The sequence below is a fragment of the Elephas maximus genome, chromosome 9, assembly GCF_024166365.1.
Source record: "Elephas maximus indicus isolate mEleMax1 chromosome 9, mEleMax1 primary haplotype, whole genome shotgun sequence".
NCBI classification, from domain to species: domain Eukaryota; kingdom Metazoa; phylum Chordata; class Mammalia; order Proboscidea; family Elephantidae; genus Elephas; species Elephas maximus.
The window spans coordinates 59,973,747-59,990,623 of record NC_064827.1 but is presented as its reverse complement, the minus strand read 5'-3'; the positions used below and the strand labels follow the sequence as shown (position 1 = coordinate 59,990,623).

The following is a 16,877-nucleotide window of genomic DNA, read 5'->3' as shown; positions in this document are numbered from 1 at the left end:
TGCGGGAATGTTGACAGCCTGACAGACGCGGGGCTCTTGTGTCATGGAATCTCCGAGTATTTGGCTTGATCCCGAGCGGAGAAAGAGAGGGGGAGGAGAGAGATAGAGGCAGAGATAGAGAAAGGAGGAGAGGGAAGAGGGAGAGACAGAGAGAGGAGGGAGAAAGGGATCGAAGGAGGGAAGCTGGGGATTTTTCTTGACTGCCCCCTTTCCTTCAAACATTTTATAGGCTTCGGGGAGAGAGAGGAGGAGGCGGCGTAGAGAGAGAAGAAAAAAAGACAAGAGTGAGAGGGGTTGAGAGCACGCCGTTTTCTCCCCGAGCTGCTGGAGGAGTCTGGATTGTGTCCCCAGTGTCAGATGAAAGGGCTCTGAGGCTCGCTGCCGCTGCCCCCGCGCACACCCCTCTGCGAGCCGGGCCGCCGCGCATCTCTCCACTCCCGGGCCGCCAACTGCGCTCCGGGCGGCCGCACGGTCTCCGGCGCAATGTGGCCACGCCTGGCCTTTTGTTGCTGGGGTCTGGCGCTCGTTTCAGGCTGGACGACCTTTCAGCAGATGTCTCCGTCGCGCAATTTCAGCTTCCGCCTTTTCCCCGAGGCCGCGCCCGGGGGTCCGGGGCGGCTGCCCACGCCGCCCGCGCCGGACGAGGACGCGGCGGAGAGCAAAGTGGAGCGGCTGGGCCAGGCGTTCCGGCGGCGCGTGCGGCGGCTGCGGGAGCTCAGCGAGCGCCTGGAGCTGGTCTTCCTGGTGGACGAGTCGTCCAGCGTGGGCCAAGCCAACTTCCTCAGCGAGCTCAAGTTCGTTCGCAAGCTGCTGTCCGACTTCCCAGTGGTGCCCACTGCCACACGCGTGGCCATCGTGACCTTCTCGTCCAAGAACAACGTAGTGCCGCGCGTCGATTATATCTCCTCCCGCCGCGCGCACCAGCACAAGTGCGCGCTTCTCAGCCGCGAGATCCCCGCCATCACCTACCGCGGCGGCGGCACCTACACCAAAGGCGCTTTCCAGCAAGCCTCGGTAAGGAGTCCATTCCTCCCAGGCCCCGGCCTTCGTACCCCCTAAGCCCTTTCCACCCACCACTGCCTGGCCCTCTCTAGCTCGGGGTTCAACTCGGGTAACGCATAACCTCCCCAAGCCAAGTGTTCCTATCCACAAAGAGTCATACCTACCCGCCTATTGTGGGGGTCCTAATGGATTTTAAATGCTTAAATGTCAGACTCCGTAAGTGGTCTGCTTTGAAGAACCCATTAGGAAGGGGTCCTTACGACACTGTCCACATATATACTTGTAGGAACAAACCGTGTCGCATGTCCAAGCTGGAACAGGTGATTTTCTAAGGTAGGACACAGAGCGACTTGAATATTTCCCTAATTCGTTTTTACATTATTTTTTGCTTTCAGTAGAAGGAACATGCCCTTCCTGTTTTTACTCTGAGTTCTTAATAAGCGTTTTTACATCGGGAAGTCAGCTGTACATGATGGACTTTTTTGAAAATTTAACTCGTTCTGATTACAAAATAATACCTATTCAGTACAAGAAAATTTGAAATACGTAGAACTGTCTGACACAATAGGAAGTCAATAAATGTGGAATGAATGAAACAGAAATCAGGAGGGGGTAAAAAAAAAAAAACAACTCTACAATTGCATCACCCTTAAAAAGCCACTGCTTAGGTGTTGTTGAACGTCTGTCCGGCATGTGCAGACTGGTGTCTTGCTGTTTTGTAGTCTACATTTTTATTTATTGTACGGTGATTGAAATGTTCTACATTAGCTGCATAGTATTCCATTGCCTGCAAGTACCATAATTTGGCCAGTCACCTACTGTTGGGCTCTGTCTTAGTCATCTAGTGCTGCTATAACAGAAATACCACAAGTGGATGGCTTTAACAAAAAGAAGTTTATTTTCTCACAATAAAGTAGGCTAGAAGTCTAAATTCAGGGCATCAGCTCCAGGCGAAGGCTTTCTCTCCCTGTGGGCCTTCTCATCAACCTTCCCGCAGACTAGGAGCTTCTCTGTGCGGGGACCCCAGATCCAAAGGACGCGCTCTGCTCCTAGCACTGCTTTCTTGGTGGTATGAGGTCCCCCACTCTCTACTTGCTCCCCTCTCCTTTTATCTTTTGAGAGACAAATGGTGATGCAGGCCACACCCCAGAGAAGTTCTCCCTACACTGGATCAGGGATGTGACCCGAGCAAGGGTGCTACATGCCATCCTAATCCTCCTGAACCACAGCCAGAGATTATGATGTATGACAAATAGGAAAATCACAAAATGGAGGGCAACCACACGTGGCCTAACCAAGCTGACACAATTTTGGGAGACACAGTTCCATCTATTACAGGCCCTTAGGTTCTTCACTAAGTTAGTGAACACTTTACTAAGTATGTGATTACTTTCTTAGAAAGGCTTTCTATTAAAGGTTCTGGATTAAAGGATATAAACATTTGTAAACTTCTTGGTACGTATTGCCCAATTCTGTCTTAAAAACAAAAACGAAACCAAATAACGGCTGCCCTGGAGGCGATTTGGGCTCATAGTGACCCTGGAGAGGGCTGCATAAACTTACATTCCCACTAGCAGAGTATCAGAGCAGTAAGCTTGCCCTATGCTCACTGATACTATAGTCTGTTATTTTTAATTATCTTTGCCAATTTGGTAGATGACCACCAGCTGCTGCCCAGTCGCCCCCGGCTCATGTGACCCCGTGTGTGTCAGAGTAGAGCTGCGCTTCGGGGAGCTGCCAGTGGCAGGTTTTTCCGAAGTAGATCTTCACACCTTTCTTCTGAGGCACTTCTGGATACACTCAGACCTCCAACTTTTCAGTTAGCAGCCGAGCACGTTAACTGTTTGCACCACCCAGTGACTGTGACAAATGGATACAAATATATTTTTTAGCAGTTTCCATTTTTTTTTAATTTTTTGAGAGTAAATATTTTCCAGTACATCTGAGCATTTATGTTTTCCTTTGATGATTTGTTGCTATTTTGCATTAGGGTGCATTTTTTTTCTTAATGATTTGCAAAAACTCTTTACATAGTAAGTATGGTAACTGTTTTTTGCATATGCTGCAAACATTTTTCCAGTTCACTGTCTTTTATTTCTGTTTATTGAAGTTTAATAGATGGCTGGGTTTAATTTTTATCCACTCAAATCTTTCAAACTTTCTCCTTAAAAAAATATATATATATAAGACTGCCATTGAGTCGATTCTGACTCACAGCAATGCTATAGGACACAGTAGAACTGCCCCATAGAGTTTCCAAGGAGTGCCTGGTAGATTTGAACTGCCGACCTTTTGGTCAGCGGCCATAGTTCTTAACCACTATGCCACCAGGGCTTCTAGAATTTGTATTTGCTTATATCTTTAGAATGGCCTTCTCATTCTCCAAATCAAAGAAATAGTTTTCTATTTAACAATTTAATCCATCTGGAACTTATTTTAAGGTAAGAGCTATGGCTGCTAACCAAAAAAGTCGGCAGTTCAAATCCACCAGCCGCTCCTTGGAAATCCTGTGGTTTCTGCTCTGTTCTGTAGGGTCACTAAAGGTCGGAATTGAATCAGTGGCAACGGGTTTGGCTTGGAACTTGTTTTGGTGTATGGTATGATGAATATGTCTAACTTTATTCTTTAACAGATAGTTAACCAGATGTCCCAATACTATTTGCGGAATAGTCATTCATCCTTTTCCTATTTAATTGTATGCTGCTTTTGTCCTGGATATTTACTCCCCTCCTGGCTTTCTTTTCCATTCTATTATCTATTACTTTAAGCTTTGCCAAAATAATTTAACTGCTATAACTTTATAATATATTCAAATATCTGGTAGGGTAAATTCTCTTTTCTCTTACCTGTTCCTTTTAAATCAATTCTTATACATTTATTATTTAATATGAATTTTCTTTACACAGATTCCAAATGAAACAGACAAGATTTTTATTTCAATGTAGAAAATATTGAATTATTTTAAGATTAATATACATTTTTATAGTAATAGGTCTTGCAGTTCAAAAGTATATGTCCCTTTATACAAGCTCTTTTTAGATCCTCAGTAAAGTTGCAGATTTCTATAAGTCCTCCATATAGTTTTCAAATTTAGACCTAAATATATTCTGTTCAGTATTATTGTCATCAGTGACATCTTTTTAAGTTAAATGCTAAACGATTATTTTGATGTATAGAAATACTATTGATTTTTTTTTAATATGACTTTTGTGACTGGATTCTTACTGAAGTATCTTTAAAACCCTTTTTTTTCAAAATACATTTTATTTTACCAGTAATAAAATTTATTATAGAAAATAATAAGAAATTTTTTCTGTAACTGCACTGTAACATTTTGGTACATACCCTTTTGACTTTTTTTCAGTCGTCTAGGTAATAGGTGTGCTTTTGTACATGTTCTTAAAGTATGTGTAGTGTTTATCAAAAAAAGGATTACATTATACATTCTCTTTGGTTGCCTCACTTTTTATTCTACCACATTTTGCGGTCTTCTTTCCATGATAAGAAATATATATCTACTTTATTATTTTGTCATGGCCACCCAGTATTCCTCTGTAGAACGGGCATTTATTTCGTCATGCAGTCACCTATTATTACATACTTAAGCTGTTCTAAACAACACTGTGTGGCTAAATCTTTGCCTTTATCATTAATAAGCTCCTTCATACAAATTCTTAGAAGTGGCATTGTTGGATCAAAAAGTATACATATTTTTTAAGGTCTTTGAAACATGTGCCAAGTTGCTCTGCAGAAAATTGGAACCAAATTGCACTCCCACGTGCAGTGCCTGGGTCCATGCAGCTTGGCTGACACTGGCTATTATTATTTGAACATTTCTTCCCAATTTGATATTTGGAAAACGGAGTCCCATTTTAAATTGCATTTCATTTCTAGTAAGGCTGAGTTTTTTTCCCATATTTTATTGGACCATACATGGGTCTTCTTTTTTGGGTATCCATTAAAATATTTTGGAATTATTATTCATTTTTCATTTGGAGTAATTTTTTTCTTATTGATTTGTGAACACTCTTTACGTCTTCGTGATTGTAACCCTCAGCTTCCAAGTAGGCAACCTTTTTTTTCCTCAGTATTTCATTTGCCTTTTGTTCATGGTGAGAGTATCTATAGGTTTCTTAATCTATTGAATCTATTTTTCTTGTCACTTGTGTTTTTTCCCTCTGCTATGAAGTTATCAAGCCTTTTGGTTTTAAGAGATTAAATAACTCGTTAAGGTTCCTTTCTGTTTATTGAAGCAGTTATACCTGGGTTCAGTTTTGCAAACCCCTTTCTCTGTTGGGCCTGGCCTTCATTCCAAGTACTCATGAGAGCTGTCCTGGCTCTCATATCATGTCATGTCGTGGCTGTCCTTATTCCTGATGTCACTGCCCATTCTGTCAGAGAAGAACCCTGCTGCCTCAGAGAAAAATCTTGCCATATGCCAACTCCACTGTTTGATTTGGCCAGGCTTGCCTGGGGCTTCTGCATACTGTTGATCTGAGACAGTGAATTGGGTAATGAGTCCAATACATACTGCTCTCTTTGAGACCTATTTCTGTCTTCAGCTTTCCCCTTCCAAGTACTACATTCTGTCTTGGAAAGTAGAATTGCCAACAAAGTTCCCAGTGTCTTTCTTCAGTCTGGATCCGTTTGTAACCTAACAAGCCAAGATTTCTCAAAAGTTTGTGTTAACTGAACTTCCCATTGACTTTATTTTTCTTTCCTCATTTTGATCGGGTTATGAGAAGGTTCAGGAGAGGGTCGGCTGGACTTAGTCCCTGTCTAACCTGGTAACCTACATGTCTTTGTTGTAACTTTTCCAAGCCTCTGATGAGATCCGTAGGCATAATTAAAATATGATATTTAAAGAAAATGAATAGAAGATGATCAAGGTTTACAAATGACATTAGTGGGGGTTTGAATATGAATTTTTGCATAGAGATCAGGCAGGCATGTTTCATCTTAGAATTTGTAAACGGTAAGCTGCGTAGTTTGGATTTTGATATGAAACATATTTCATCAAGGAAATGAGATAGCTCATCCCATTCCCTTGTGTATATAGAATGGTAATGTTTCCACTGATTGTGATCAGGCATTTATGTGAAATTGAAAATCACAGGGAAATTTTGAGGTTATTAAATACTTTCTCTGGAAAAATTAGTATTTCGAATTGTTTGCATTTGAAACTGAATACCTACACAACTGTAAAACCAAAAACCAAACCCATTTGCAGGGAGTCAATTACGACCCGTAGTGACCCCATGAGTTTCAGAGTAGAACTGTACTTCATAGGGTTTACAATGGCTGTAATGTTACAGAAGTAGATTGACAGGACTTTTTCCTATGGTGCCCCTGGGTAGAATTGGACCACCAACCTTTTGTGCCACCCAGGGGCTTTGCCTACACAACTGTACATGAACACAAACCCAGGCATACAGATATATAAAACCACATAAATACACACACCCTGCAAGTGCGTAGCCCTCCCTCACAATTCAGACTGCTTACTCCTTTCATATAAAACCTTGAGATGTAGAATTTCCTTTACCAACATGAAATTTGCTGTTATCCTTCTGCACATGTGATTGGCCAAATGAAAAAGATAGCTGTATTGCTTCATTTTTTGATTATTTGGTGTTGGAATTGTACAACTTGGTGAGAGCCTATGTGTAGATATTCACTATTACCATCCATTATTTGAATGGACAGTTTTCAGTGTAGACATTTTCTCTTCACATACTACCTCCTAGCACTCATCAAAGAGTGCAAAGAATAAGCAATAAATTCTATAGCTAGTACAGATCCTTCCAGAGACATAATCAATAGCATGAGAAAAAGATTTAACACCTTGGACTTAATTACATACAAACTTTTTCCAGAATGAACTGAAAGCCCTTTGGCTTTTCCTTTCCAGTGAATGATTGTCTCACAGTGATCTTTCATCTGTGTTTTTCTCCCGTCATGTATTCATGAGTTGCCTTCCCTAAACTGCACATTTTGGTTTGACCCCACTATGAGTACAAGACTCTCTGTCTTCTAAGGATTTGATTTCAAAGTAAAGATCAGAGCCCCTCATTCCCACTTCGCTTTTGCTAAATATGTATCTGTTACACAAACATAGCATGAAGCTTCCTTTGGACAAAAAAGAAAACTCTGCTTTCTTCATTGTTTCAGAGTTCCAGAAATATGATCCTCCGTTGAGGAATGTGCTGTCTCACCAAAAATACAAGCTTTAGGTGGTCGGAAGAGTGGGAATAAATAGGCGGAAGCTCTTCCTAGCTTCAGGGAAAGATGCATCATCCGTTGTGTGTCTACACTGATGCACATCCACACATTTTCTCCAGAGTAATCTTTTTTTCTCAACATCTTTGGAAGAATATGTCAGCGTTTACTTTTTCTAATAATACCTGAAGATGTGTGAGATGTCAGTAGATTAAAACCCTGATGAATAAATTAGGACCATTTTCTTTTCCTTTTATGCAATAGACTGAAATAATCTTTGTAGGTTTAGCAGTGGTCTTTCTGGCAGTGCAAGTGCTGAAGGAACAGGGAAAGTCTGAATTTGTCTTTCTTATAGGAATGGTGGAGGGGTGGTGCGGGGGTGGAGGCCACCGGTGGAGGCGACTTTACAACCTGTGGTGCCTTCGTTTGTTCCAAGCTCAGGGCATAATTTTTAACATCGAGAATTGCTCTGTAGCAGAAACTAAGTTCTTTTTTGATGCTGAAATGATATTTTCCTAAACTCTGGAAGTGTTCTTTTTTTTGTGCTTCTCGACTTTTAACAGCTTAACTTAACTTCTTAAACTTTTAAACAACTCTCATATTGCCTTTAGTCTTCTATAGGAATCTCTTTTGTAATCCCATCAGAGCTTTAGCAGTATAAATGGAATGAATGAATGACTAAGTAATTAATGGATCAATTTTCAGTGCTTAAAATAGATCCAGCTGTCATGTGTTTCCCAGACAAAAAGTGGTACTAAAATTCTTAATTTGAAAAGGGAGAGCAGGTAATTCTCAAATGTTTATATCAATTTTCTTCTTAATGTAGCACTTGCGTATGTTTTATTCATGAGTTTTGTACAGATACTGTGGTCCCTAATAGGAATGTACACCTACTGCTACTGTTAAAGACTTCTTACCATAGGCTGCCAATACTGTTTTTAGTTGAAATGCATCTGAGCGTGCTTGACAAAAGACTGAATACTTAGACAGAGAGAAGACAGACTCTCTTCTGTTTTACTTCACTGCCATTGTCAAAGGGTGGGAAGGTTCTCCCTAAATGTCCTAGTGATACAAGTGCACTCGGAGGGGAATTTCTCTTAACAGTGGTCATGACGTATTAAATGTATCCTTTCTTGAGTAGATCATACCTTTAATTTGTAAAGTGCTTTGTGATTCACAAGAGACTTCCATATTATGATTGTTGTTTCAGTTTTATAGAAAAGGTAAGAGACACCTGGGTGTTGCAATAGTTAATGTGCTTGGCTGCTAACTAAAATGTTGGAGGTTCAAGTCCACCCAGAGGCGCCTTGGAAGAAAAGCCTGGTGATATGCTCCAAAAAAATCAGCGATTGAAAACCCTGTGGAGCAGTTCTACTGTGTCACACATGAGATCACCATGAGTCAGAGTTCACTCTGAGGCAACTGATTTTTAGCAGAAGAGGTTAAGTAACTAAACACTAATCACAAAGTTAAGTAAATGCCAGAACTAGAGTCAAATCTAGTCTTTAGACTTGTCATCTGATCTCCCCCAACAGACACACCAGGACTCACTCTCCCTGCCTACTTTTTACTGTATTACCTTTGTGTGTTGAGTTACTTCAAAATCTAGGGAGAACTAGAGCATTCCATTTCCAGGGCTGTAAAAGTGTAAAGCCAGACTGTCTAACCCAGAGAACTTAAGGGCTTTGGGCCATATTCATCCTATGGGTGCATTTTAAATGGCCTTCAATCTATTTTTAAAATTTGAGCAGATATTTTAAAATCAGAAGAAAGAATGTTTTTTAAAAAAAACTGGGTTGTTTTTGGGCTTACTCTTGAAAAACTAAAATACATAACAATTCTAGGTGTGTGTTCTCTCAGTTCATCAGAGTCCCTTCCTGGCACTTGTTGCAATTTCATTTTGTGGTCCTGGATTGCTATTCCATGTTCTGTGATAATGTAGCTCCTTCTAGTTTGTCTTCTGAGCTTTTTTTTTTTTTTTTTAACCCAGTGTATTAGTTAGGAGGAAGTTTGGCTGCATGTAACAGAAAAATGTAAAGTAACACTGGCTTAAACGTAATAAACATTTATTTCTCTCTTAAATAAGTTAATTCTTGAGTAGACAATCTAATATGGCAGCTTTATGTTGTCATCATGAATCCAGAGTCCTTTCTGCTGTCTGCACCATCACCTTCCGGTAACCTCATAGTCTAAGATGGCTATTAGAGTTCTACCATCAGGGGATCATTCCAGGCCTCAGGAACTAGGAACGGGCAAAGGGAGTCGCACTCCCCTTAAGAAGACTTTGTGGAAAGCCCCATGGTACTTTCATGTAGATTTCGTTGGGGAAAAACCTGAGCTCATGCCCACTCTTAGTTTCATGGAGCTGTGTTGCTGCGGAGGAAGGACAAGATGGACATTGTGGGGTTATCAAGCTGTCTTTGCCATACCAGTGTGTCAGAAAGAGCATGTGTCTAAGCAGGGAAATGACTGGAAATCCCACTTCACCATTTCTTCCTGGCCTGGCCCAGCTTAAGATAAAAGAGTCAGGTCTTGGCTAACTAAAAAATACCTTATTCCTTGTGCTAGAGTCTACTTCCTTTGGTAAAAACTATCAAAGTTCCTGAGCAGGCCAGTTAAATTTTGGCAGCAGAAACTTCTTAAGTTAGTTTCCCAGAAGGCAGAAACTGCTAAATAATATGGCATTCACTCACAAATAACAGATTAAACTGAGAGTGACAGGGGAAATGATAGTCCAAGCTGCCTACTACAACATAAAATTTGAAGATTGTTAATTTGGTAAACACAAATTAACATTTCTTAGGAAAACATGGTTCTTCTTAGGCTTTTCTAGAGGAAGATATCAGGTTAAGAGGTCTGGACATTAAAAAGGAATTTCCTGTTATGTATTGTGTCTGCCTTTCTCATAGGTTTTCAGACTGTTCTCCAAATCTCCGCAGGCTATATGAAGAACGGGTTTCTGGCACGGGAGTCTGCTTACATACAGTAACCTGGTCTGGTTCGGAGGCCAAATGCGGATAGGACAAAACTCTGAGATTGTTGTATTCATGAATGTTGTTACAGTGCTTCACATGAAATGAATGATGGCGGTCAAAAAATGAAATCTGAAAAAGTTATTGTTTTGTGCGATGGAGTCAATGCTGTCTCGTAGAGACCCGATAGAACTGCCCCATAGGGCTTCCAGGGAGCGGCTGGTGGATTCGAACTGCCAGCCTTTTGGTTAGCAGCTGAGCTCTTAACCACTGCATCACCAGAGCTCCAAAAAAAAAAAAAAAGTAGGTGCATTGCTTTATCAATGATCATAAAATTTTTAAGTATTAATCTTTTTTGCTGTCTTTGTCATGGGGTCATTCAAGAAGCTGATGCTTTATTTATGTACAGAATTAAGCAATAAAATTTTTTTCAAGTTCAGAACGTATATATTTTTCATAGCTGCAGTAAATGTGAAAGCTATAAACTTGAGGATAGATTCTGATGATTACATTTGTTGAAATAATGATAGCTATGTTGTTTCATGTGAATAGATATAATTTGAAATTAAGGAAAAAATAAGTTTCTACAGGGTTAATATGGAGAAATATTTTAAGGAAAGTTTTTAAGAAGACTTATTACATGATTAAATCATTTATTAAGTAAGGGTAGTAATAACAAGTTTGGAGACCCTTCCAGTTGTAAGTTACTGCTGAAGGAGCCCTGGTGGCGCAGTGGTTAATGTTACTGCTAAATTACATAAGATATATTTTGAGGTACATGAGTTCAACACACTATTTTCTTAATTCCTGCCGAGGCACTTCTAATAGTCTCAAATATTTAATGCCCATGCTACAGTACCTTGTTATAGGCTATCCTGCTCACTAACGCAAAATATGTTTTTTTTTTAATTTCAAAAATAGTATTTAGAATGTATACTACATGTGGCTAAAATATATACATTTCTATGTTTCTCAGCTATGAACTCCCTCAAATTTTCACTGTTTCCACCTATAAACTCATGAGCATCTGTATCTGTTCTTAAGCAAAGTAAGAGCTCTTCCCTTGGCCAAGGTAGACCTTCTATCAAGCCCTTCCCCTTTCTTGCATCTTAAAATCTTGCTCTTAATAGGCTCTTTTCTCTTACCGCAGATCACTCTCAAAACAAGTCCATATACTTAAAAAATTGGCAGCCTGTTTCCAGAGCAATATGGCCAATTGTCAGTATGTTTCCAGAGCCTTGAAAATACACATAAATCTTAAACTGCATAGTTACAAGTCAAGGAGTTTCTCATTAGAAAATAATCTGAGACACACACAAAGATCTTTGTAAAAGGATTTTCATCCCAGCATTACTTGAAATAGGAAAAGCGAGAAACAATATGGGTGTGATTTGGAAAACCCAGAAACCCAGTGCTGTCAAGCTGATTCCGACTCATAGCAACGCTAGGCAGAGTAGAACTGCCCCATAGAGTTTCCAAGGAGCGCCTGGAGGATTTGAACTGATGACCCTTTGGTTAGCAGCCATAGCACTTAACCACTACGCCACCAAGGTTTCTGTGATTTGAAAGGACCCTATAAATCATACCTTTCTTTGCCTCCTCTGAGTTCTAAATCAGTTGTTACACAGCAGAGAAGGCAGATGGAGAATCAAGCATCCCCCTTATCTCCTCATAATGGAGATTGTGGCTTAGGTGCTAAGCTTCTTAATACTGAATCTTCACATTAGACAAACTTGCTTCCCCAGGAACAAGCCATGCTGGGCAACTGAAGGCCACCCACTTGGAGCCTTCCTCTGTGAAACTCAGACCGGCTCCCTTTAGGCAGCCAATGTCCAAAGAGAAAAGGAGGGGGAAGAGATGAGGAGGCCTCTCCTCCCAAGGGGACGAGTGAGAAATGGGGGCGTAGGGAGGGCCACCAGGATAACTCTGATGAGTGACACTTCACATAAAAGCTAGAGACAGCAACCATAGAGTTATAACTCAAGAAGAGTTATAATGAAATAGTGACATATCCGTATGAAAATATATTGTCAATAGAATAATTTTTTTTTCAAATTTTTATTCTGGTGAAATATATATAACAAAACACTATTTCAACCATTTTTATGTGTCGAATTCAGTGACATGAGTTATATTTATCAGACTATTTAAAAACAGTAAATTGTTAAAATATCAAGTGAGGGGTAAATCAGTATATAAAACTCTGTGCGTGTATAAAACTGTGTTTATGATTCCAACTTTATAAAATATATGTATTCAAAAAAAAAAAAAAAACTAGAAGAAAACTTCCAAGATCTTAAAATAGTTATCTATAGGTAATATATATATACATTTCTTCTGCGTTGCAAAAATTAGTTAAAATGAACATGTATTACTTTCTAGGAAGTGAAATGTCAGTCTATTTGGGCAAAGGTGATCAGACACAAACCTTTGGGGCATTCCTTAGGCACAGCCTGAAGTGATTGGTCTCAAGCGTAAAAACCCTTTTAAGTCTCAGCTTTTATGCTAAATATTCGTGAGAACTTTGCATTCTACTCCACAGACTAGCTCTGTTTTAAAAAGATAACGCTTTAGCTTGTCTTCGTGAAATGGAAGTGAAGCAATCCCAGCCCTTTTTTTTTTTTGTCGAATGGCAAGTGCCGTCAGGTTCTTGTAACTGTGCTGGGCTGAGCTGCACAGTGCTGGCCCTCTGCACCCCATTTCTCACTCCACCTGGTCCCCTTTTCTCTCTGAATGTCACACTGGATTTTGAGAATCCAGACTCACATAAAACTGCATGCAGACGAAAGCCGTTTTCACTGCTAGGCAAGCTATGTGTGTCGGTGCTGAGGAAGGCGTGTGGATACTACGAGGTCACTCAGTGCAGGGTGTTGAGGCTGCAGATGGCGGAGGTAACTGCCGCCATCACCTTGCTGAGAGGTCCTGTGGTTCTCCTTTGGCTGGTCACACATGGAGAGCGATGCTGACCGCCGGTCCATCAGTCTCTTTTACTCTACGGGTAATACCTACTCACCAAAAAAACATTTTCGGGGAAGAAAGATATTTTCTAACACTCTGCTTTTATCACATGTAAATAAAGTAATTACTTCCAAGGACTCATTTCTCAGAATGAATTCTCCTCTAGCTCTTCAGCTTCATTTTTATTGTGATTTTTGTGCTATGCAGTGAAAGGCATTCTGGTTGTCTGCTGTGTGTTGTTTGACAGTGTGTTTTGATATAGGTGTCTGTTTCAACCTGGCTCACTCATTCCGACTTATACCAACTTAGTCATATCTGTAGGCTAAGGCTTTCTCAATTTTAGTCCTACTTGATGGTGTTTACCTTTCCAGATGAATCTGAAACGGGCTTTGAAAAAAAATGAAGCAGTTTTTATTTGCTTTTTTGTGTTTTTTCATAGTACTGTTTCTAGCCAAGATTTCTTTCTTTTTAGTCATATTTTCCTTCAAAATATGCATGCTTGGCTTTTAAATGTTGCTCTAAAAACGATGATTTCAGGCACTTATTGTTTTTTAACTTTCTGGCAGTAAAGATACCAATGTTTAGGCTATGTTTATCTGCTGTTGTTAGCTGCCATTGAGGGGACCACCAAGACATGGCGACCCTGTGTATTACAGAGTAGAACTGCTTGGTAGGGTTTTCTTGGCTGTAATGTTTATGGAAGCAGTTTGCCAGGCCTTTTCTTTTGCAGAGCCACTGGCTGGGTTCCAGCTGCCAACCTGTAGCCTTAGTAGCCAATGGCAGACTGGTTGTACCACACAGGCTCCTGTAGTAGTGAAAACCAATATTTGAAATAAGCATCTGCAGCAGGACATTATGTGGAACTTTTTCTGTTGCCACAGATTTGGCCACGGCCAATGGCCCAAGCTAAAGAGCACTAAGTATTCCCCATTGTAAAGTGAGCCACCAACAATTGAGAATGATACATTTTCCTCAGAGTTCACCAACACTGTACCAGACAAACCCTACAAAATCAATCACTCCCACTCAGCACCCTATTCTCATTTATACAAGCAGAAAACTGAGGCCCAAGAGAGAAAAAGAGACAGAAACAGAGCAGGCATCAGGATATCTGGCTTTTGGGGAGCACAGAGTTCATATTGAAAAGCCCAGCTCTTTTTTCTCTCATATGGTTCTTTCCTCTTCTAGAAGCTGAGCCAAGTGGAGACCAGCATTCTATATACTGTTTGGAAATTCACTTGTGCCCAAGGCTTGGTTTGCCCCTATACCTTTTGAATGGGGAAGAAGCCAGTTAAAGACATGGCCAGTGTCTCAGCGTGGGTTCTGCCAGAAACAGAACTTGAGATGAGAATTCAAGTGCAAGTAGTTTATTTGGGAGATGATCCTAGTAGACATTGATAGGGTAGTGTGGACATGAAACAAGAAAGGGAAGGCAGTCAACAACAACAACAACAAAAAAACTACTGACGTCGAGTCAATTCCAATTTGTAGCAACCCCATGTGTTAGAGAGTATAACTGCTCCATAGGTTTTTTTTTTTTTTTAATATATATAAATAATATTGCGTTTTTGGTGAAGGTTTACACAGCAGTTTAGATTCCCGTTCAACAATTCCTACACAAATTTTTTAGTGACATTGGTTACATTCTTCACAGTGTGTGAGCATTCTCATTATTTCTATTTTGGTTTTTCCATTTCTATTAATCTCGTTTTCCTGCCCCCTTACATTCTCATCTTTGTTTTAAGGTAATTGTTGACTGGTCACATATAGCTGATTTTTTAAAGGAGCACAGTACTTATGGCAATATTCATTATTTTGTGAGCCAATATGTTAATTACCTAGAGGGTGCCCTCAGGGCTTAGTTTTGGTTCAAGATTTGAAGAGTATCTCAGGGCAGTAGTCTTGAAGAGTCCTGCCATCTGAATCAGCCCATTGGTAGGTTTGTTTGTTTGCTTTTGAATTTGAGGTTTTGTTTCTCATTTTTCTCCCATTCTATCAGGGTCCATCTACTGTGGCCCTGATTAGACCAGTTGGTAGCGGTAGCCAGGCACCATCTAGTTTTTCTGGTCTCAGCATAGATGAGGCTGTTCCATAGGGTTTTCATGGTTTGACCTTTCAAAAGCAGATTGCCAGGCCTTTCTTCTGAGACACCTCTTGGTGGGTACGAACCAGCAGCCTTTTGGTTAGTTTAACCATTTGCGCAATCCAGAGACTTCTATAGCAAAACCTTAGAGTTCTTGGAAGACAAATCTAATAAAAGGCAACAATAATGAAAACTAAAAAAACTTGAGGTATTTGACTTACGTCAGAACTGACTTATGACAGAGTAGTCATTGGAGCGGACCCCGTTGTAAGTCAGGGACTATCTGTATTTAATTTTAGCAAATCCAGGATAGTATTGTATTTCTCTCTTTTCTTTTCTATTATACATAAATAAAATGAGGATAATTAAGACTTCTTCTCGAAGGCACATTTAGTGGATACCTGCCTTTTTAAAGAATGTTGTTGTTAGGTGCTGTTGGGTTGGCTCCGACTTATACCAACCTATGTACAACAGAACAAAATACTGCCCGGTCCTCCGCCATCCTCACGATCATTGTTATGTTTGAGCCCATTGTGCAGCCACTGTGTCAGTCTAACTCATTGATGGTCTTCCTTTTTTTCGATGACCTTCTACTTTATCAAGCATGATGTCCTTCTCTAGGGACTGGTCCCTCCTGATAACGTGTCCAAAGTATGTGAGACACAGTCTCACCAACCCTGCTTCTAAGGAACGTTCTGGCTGTACTTCTTCCAAGGTAGATTTGTTCGTCCTTCTGGCAGTTTATGGTATATTCGCCAACACCATAATTCAAAGGTGTCAATTCTTTTTCCGTCTTCTTTATTCATTGTCCAGCTTTTGCATGCATATGAGGTGATTGAAAACACCATGGCGTGGGTCAGGCACACCTTAGTCCTTAAAGTGACATCTTTGCTTTTCCACACTTTAAGAAGGTCTTTTGCAGCAGATTTACCCAATTCAATATGTAGTCTGATTTCTTGGCTGCTGCTTCCATGGGTGTTGATTATGGATCCAAGTAAAATGAAATCCTTGACAACCTTAATCTTTTCTCCGTTTATCATGATGTTGCTTATTGTTGCAGTTGTGAGGATTTTTGTTTTCTTTATGTTGAGGTGTAATCCATACCGAAGGCTGTGGTTTTTGATCTTCATCAGTAAGCGCTTCAAGTCCTTTTCACTTTCAGCAACCAAGGTTGTGTCATCTGCATAATACATATTGTTAATGAGCCTTCCTCCAATCCTGGTGCCATGCTCTTCTTCATATAGTCCAGCTTCTCAGATTATTTGCTCAGCATACAGATTGAATAGGTACAGTGAAAGGATACAACCCTGATGTACACCTTTCCAGACTTTAAACCATGCAGTATCCTCTTGTTCTGTTCGAACCACTGCCTCTTGATCTACGTACAGGTTCCTCATGAGCACAGTTAAGTGTTCTGGAATTCTCATTCTTCGCAATGTTATCCATAATTTGTTATGATCCACACAGTCGAATGCCTTTGCATAGTCAATAAAACACAGGTAAACATCCTTCTAGTATTCTCTGCTTTCAGCCAGGATGCATCTGACATCAGTAATGATATCTCTGGTTCCACATGCTCTTCTGAATCCGGCTTGAATTTCTGGCAGTTCCCTGTCACTGTACTGCTGCAACTGCTTTTGAAC

The 16,877-nt window shown here is 40.4% G+C and overlaps 1 protein-coding gene across 1 annotated transcript in view; it reads left to right on the top strand.

The window, feature by feature from the left end:
* Positions 1-383: 383 nt before the first annotated feature.
* Positions 384-16,877, top strand: part of SVEP1 (sushi, von Willebrand factor type A, EGF and pentraxin domain containing 1) — a 194,867-nt gene continuing 178,373 nt past the window's right edge. The window contains exon 1 of the mRNA XM_049896872.1: positions 384-1,014. Coding sequence (XP_049752829.1) covers positions 484-1,014 — 531 coding nt within the window. The 5' untranslated portion in view covers positions 384-483. The remainder of the gene's footprint in view (positions 1,015-16,877) is intronic.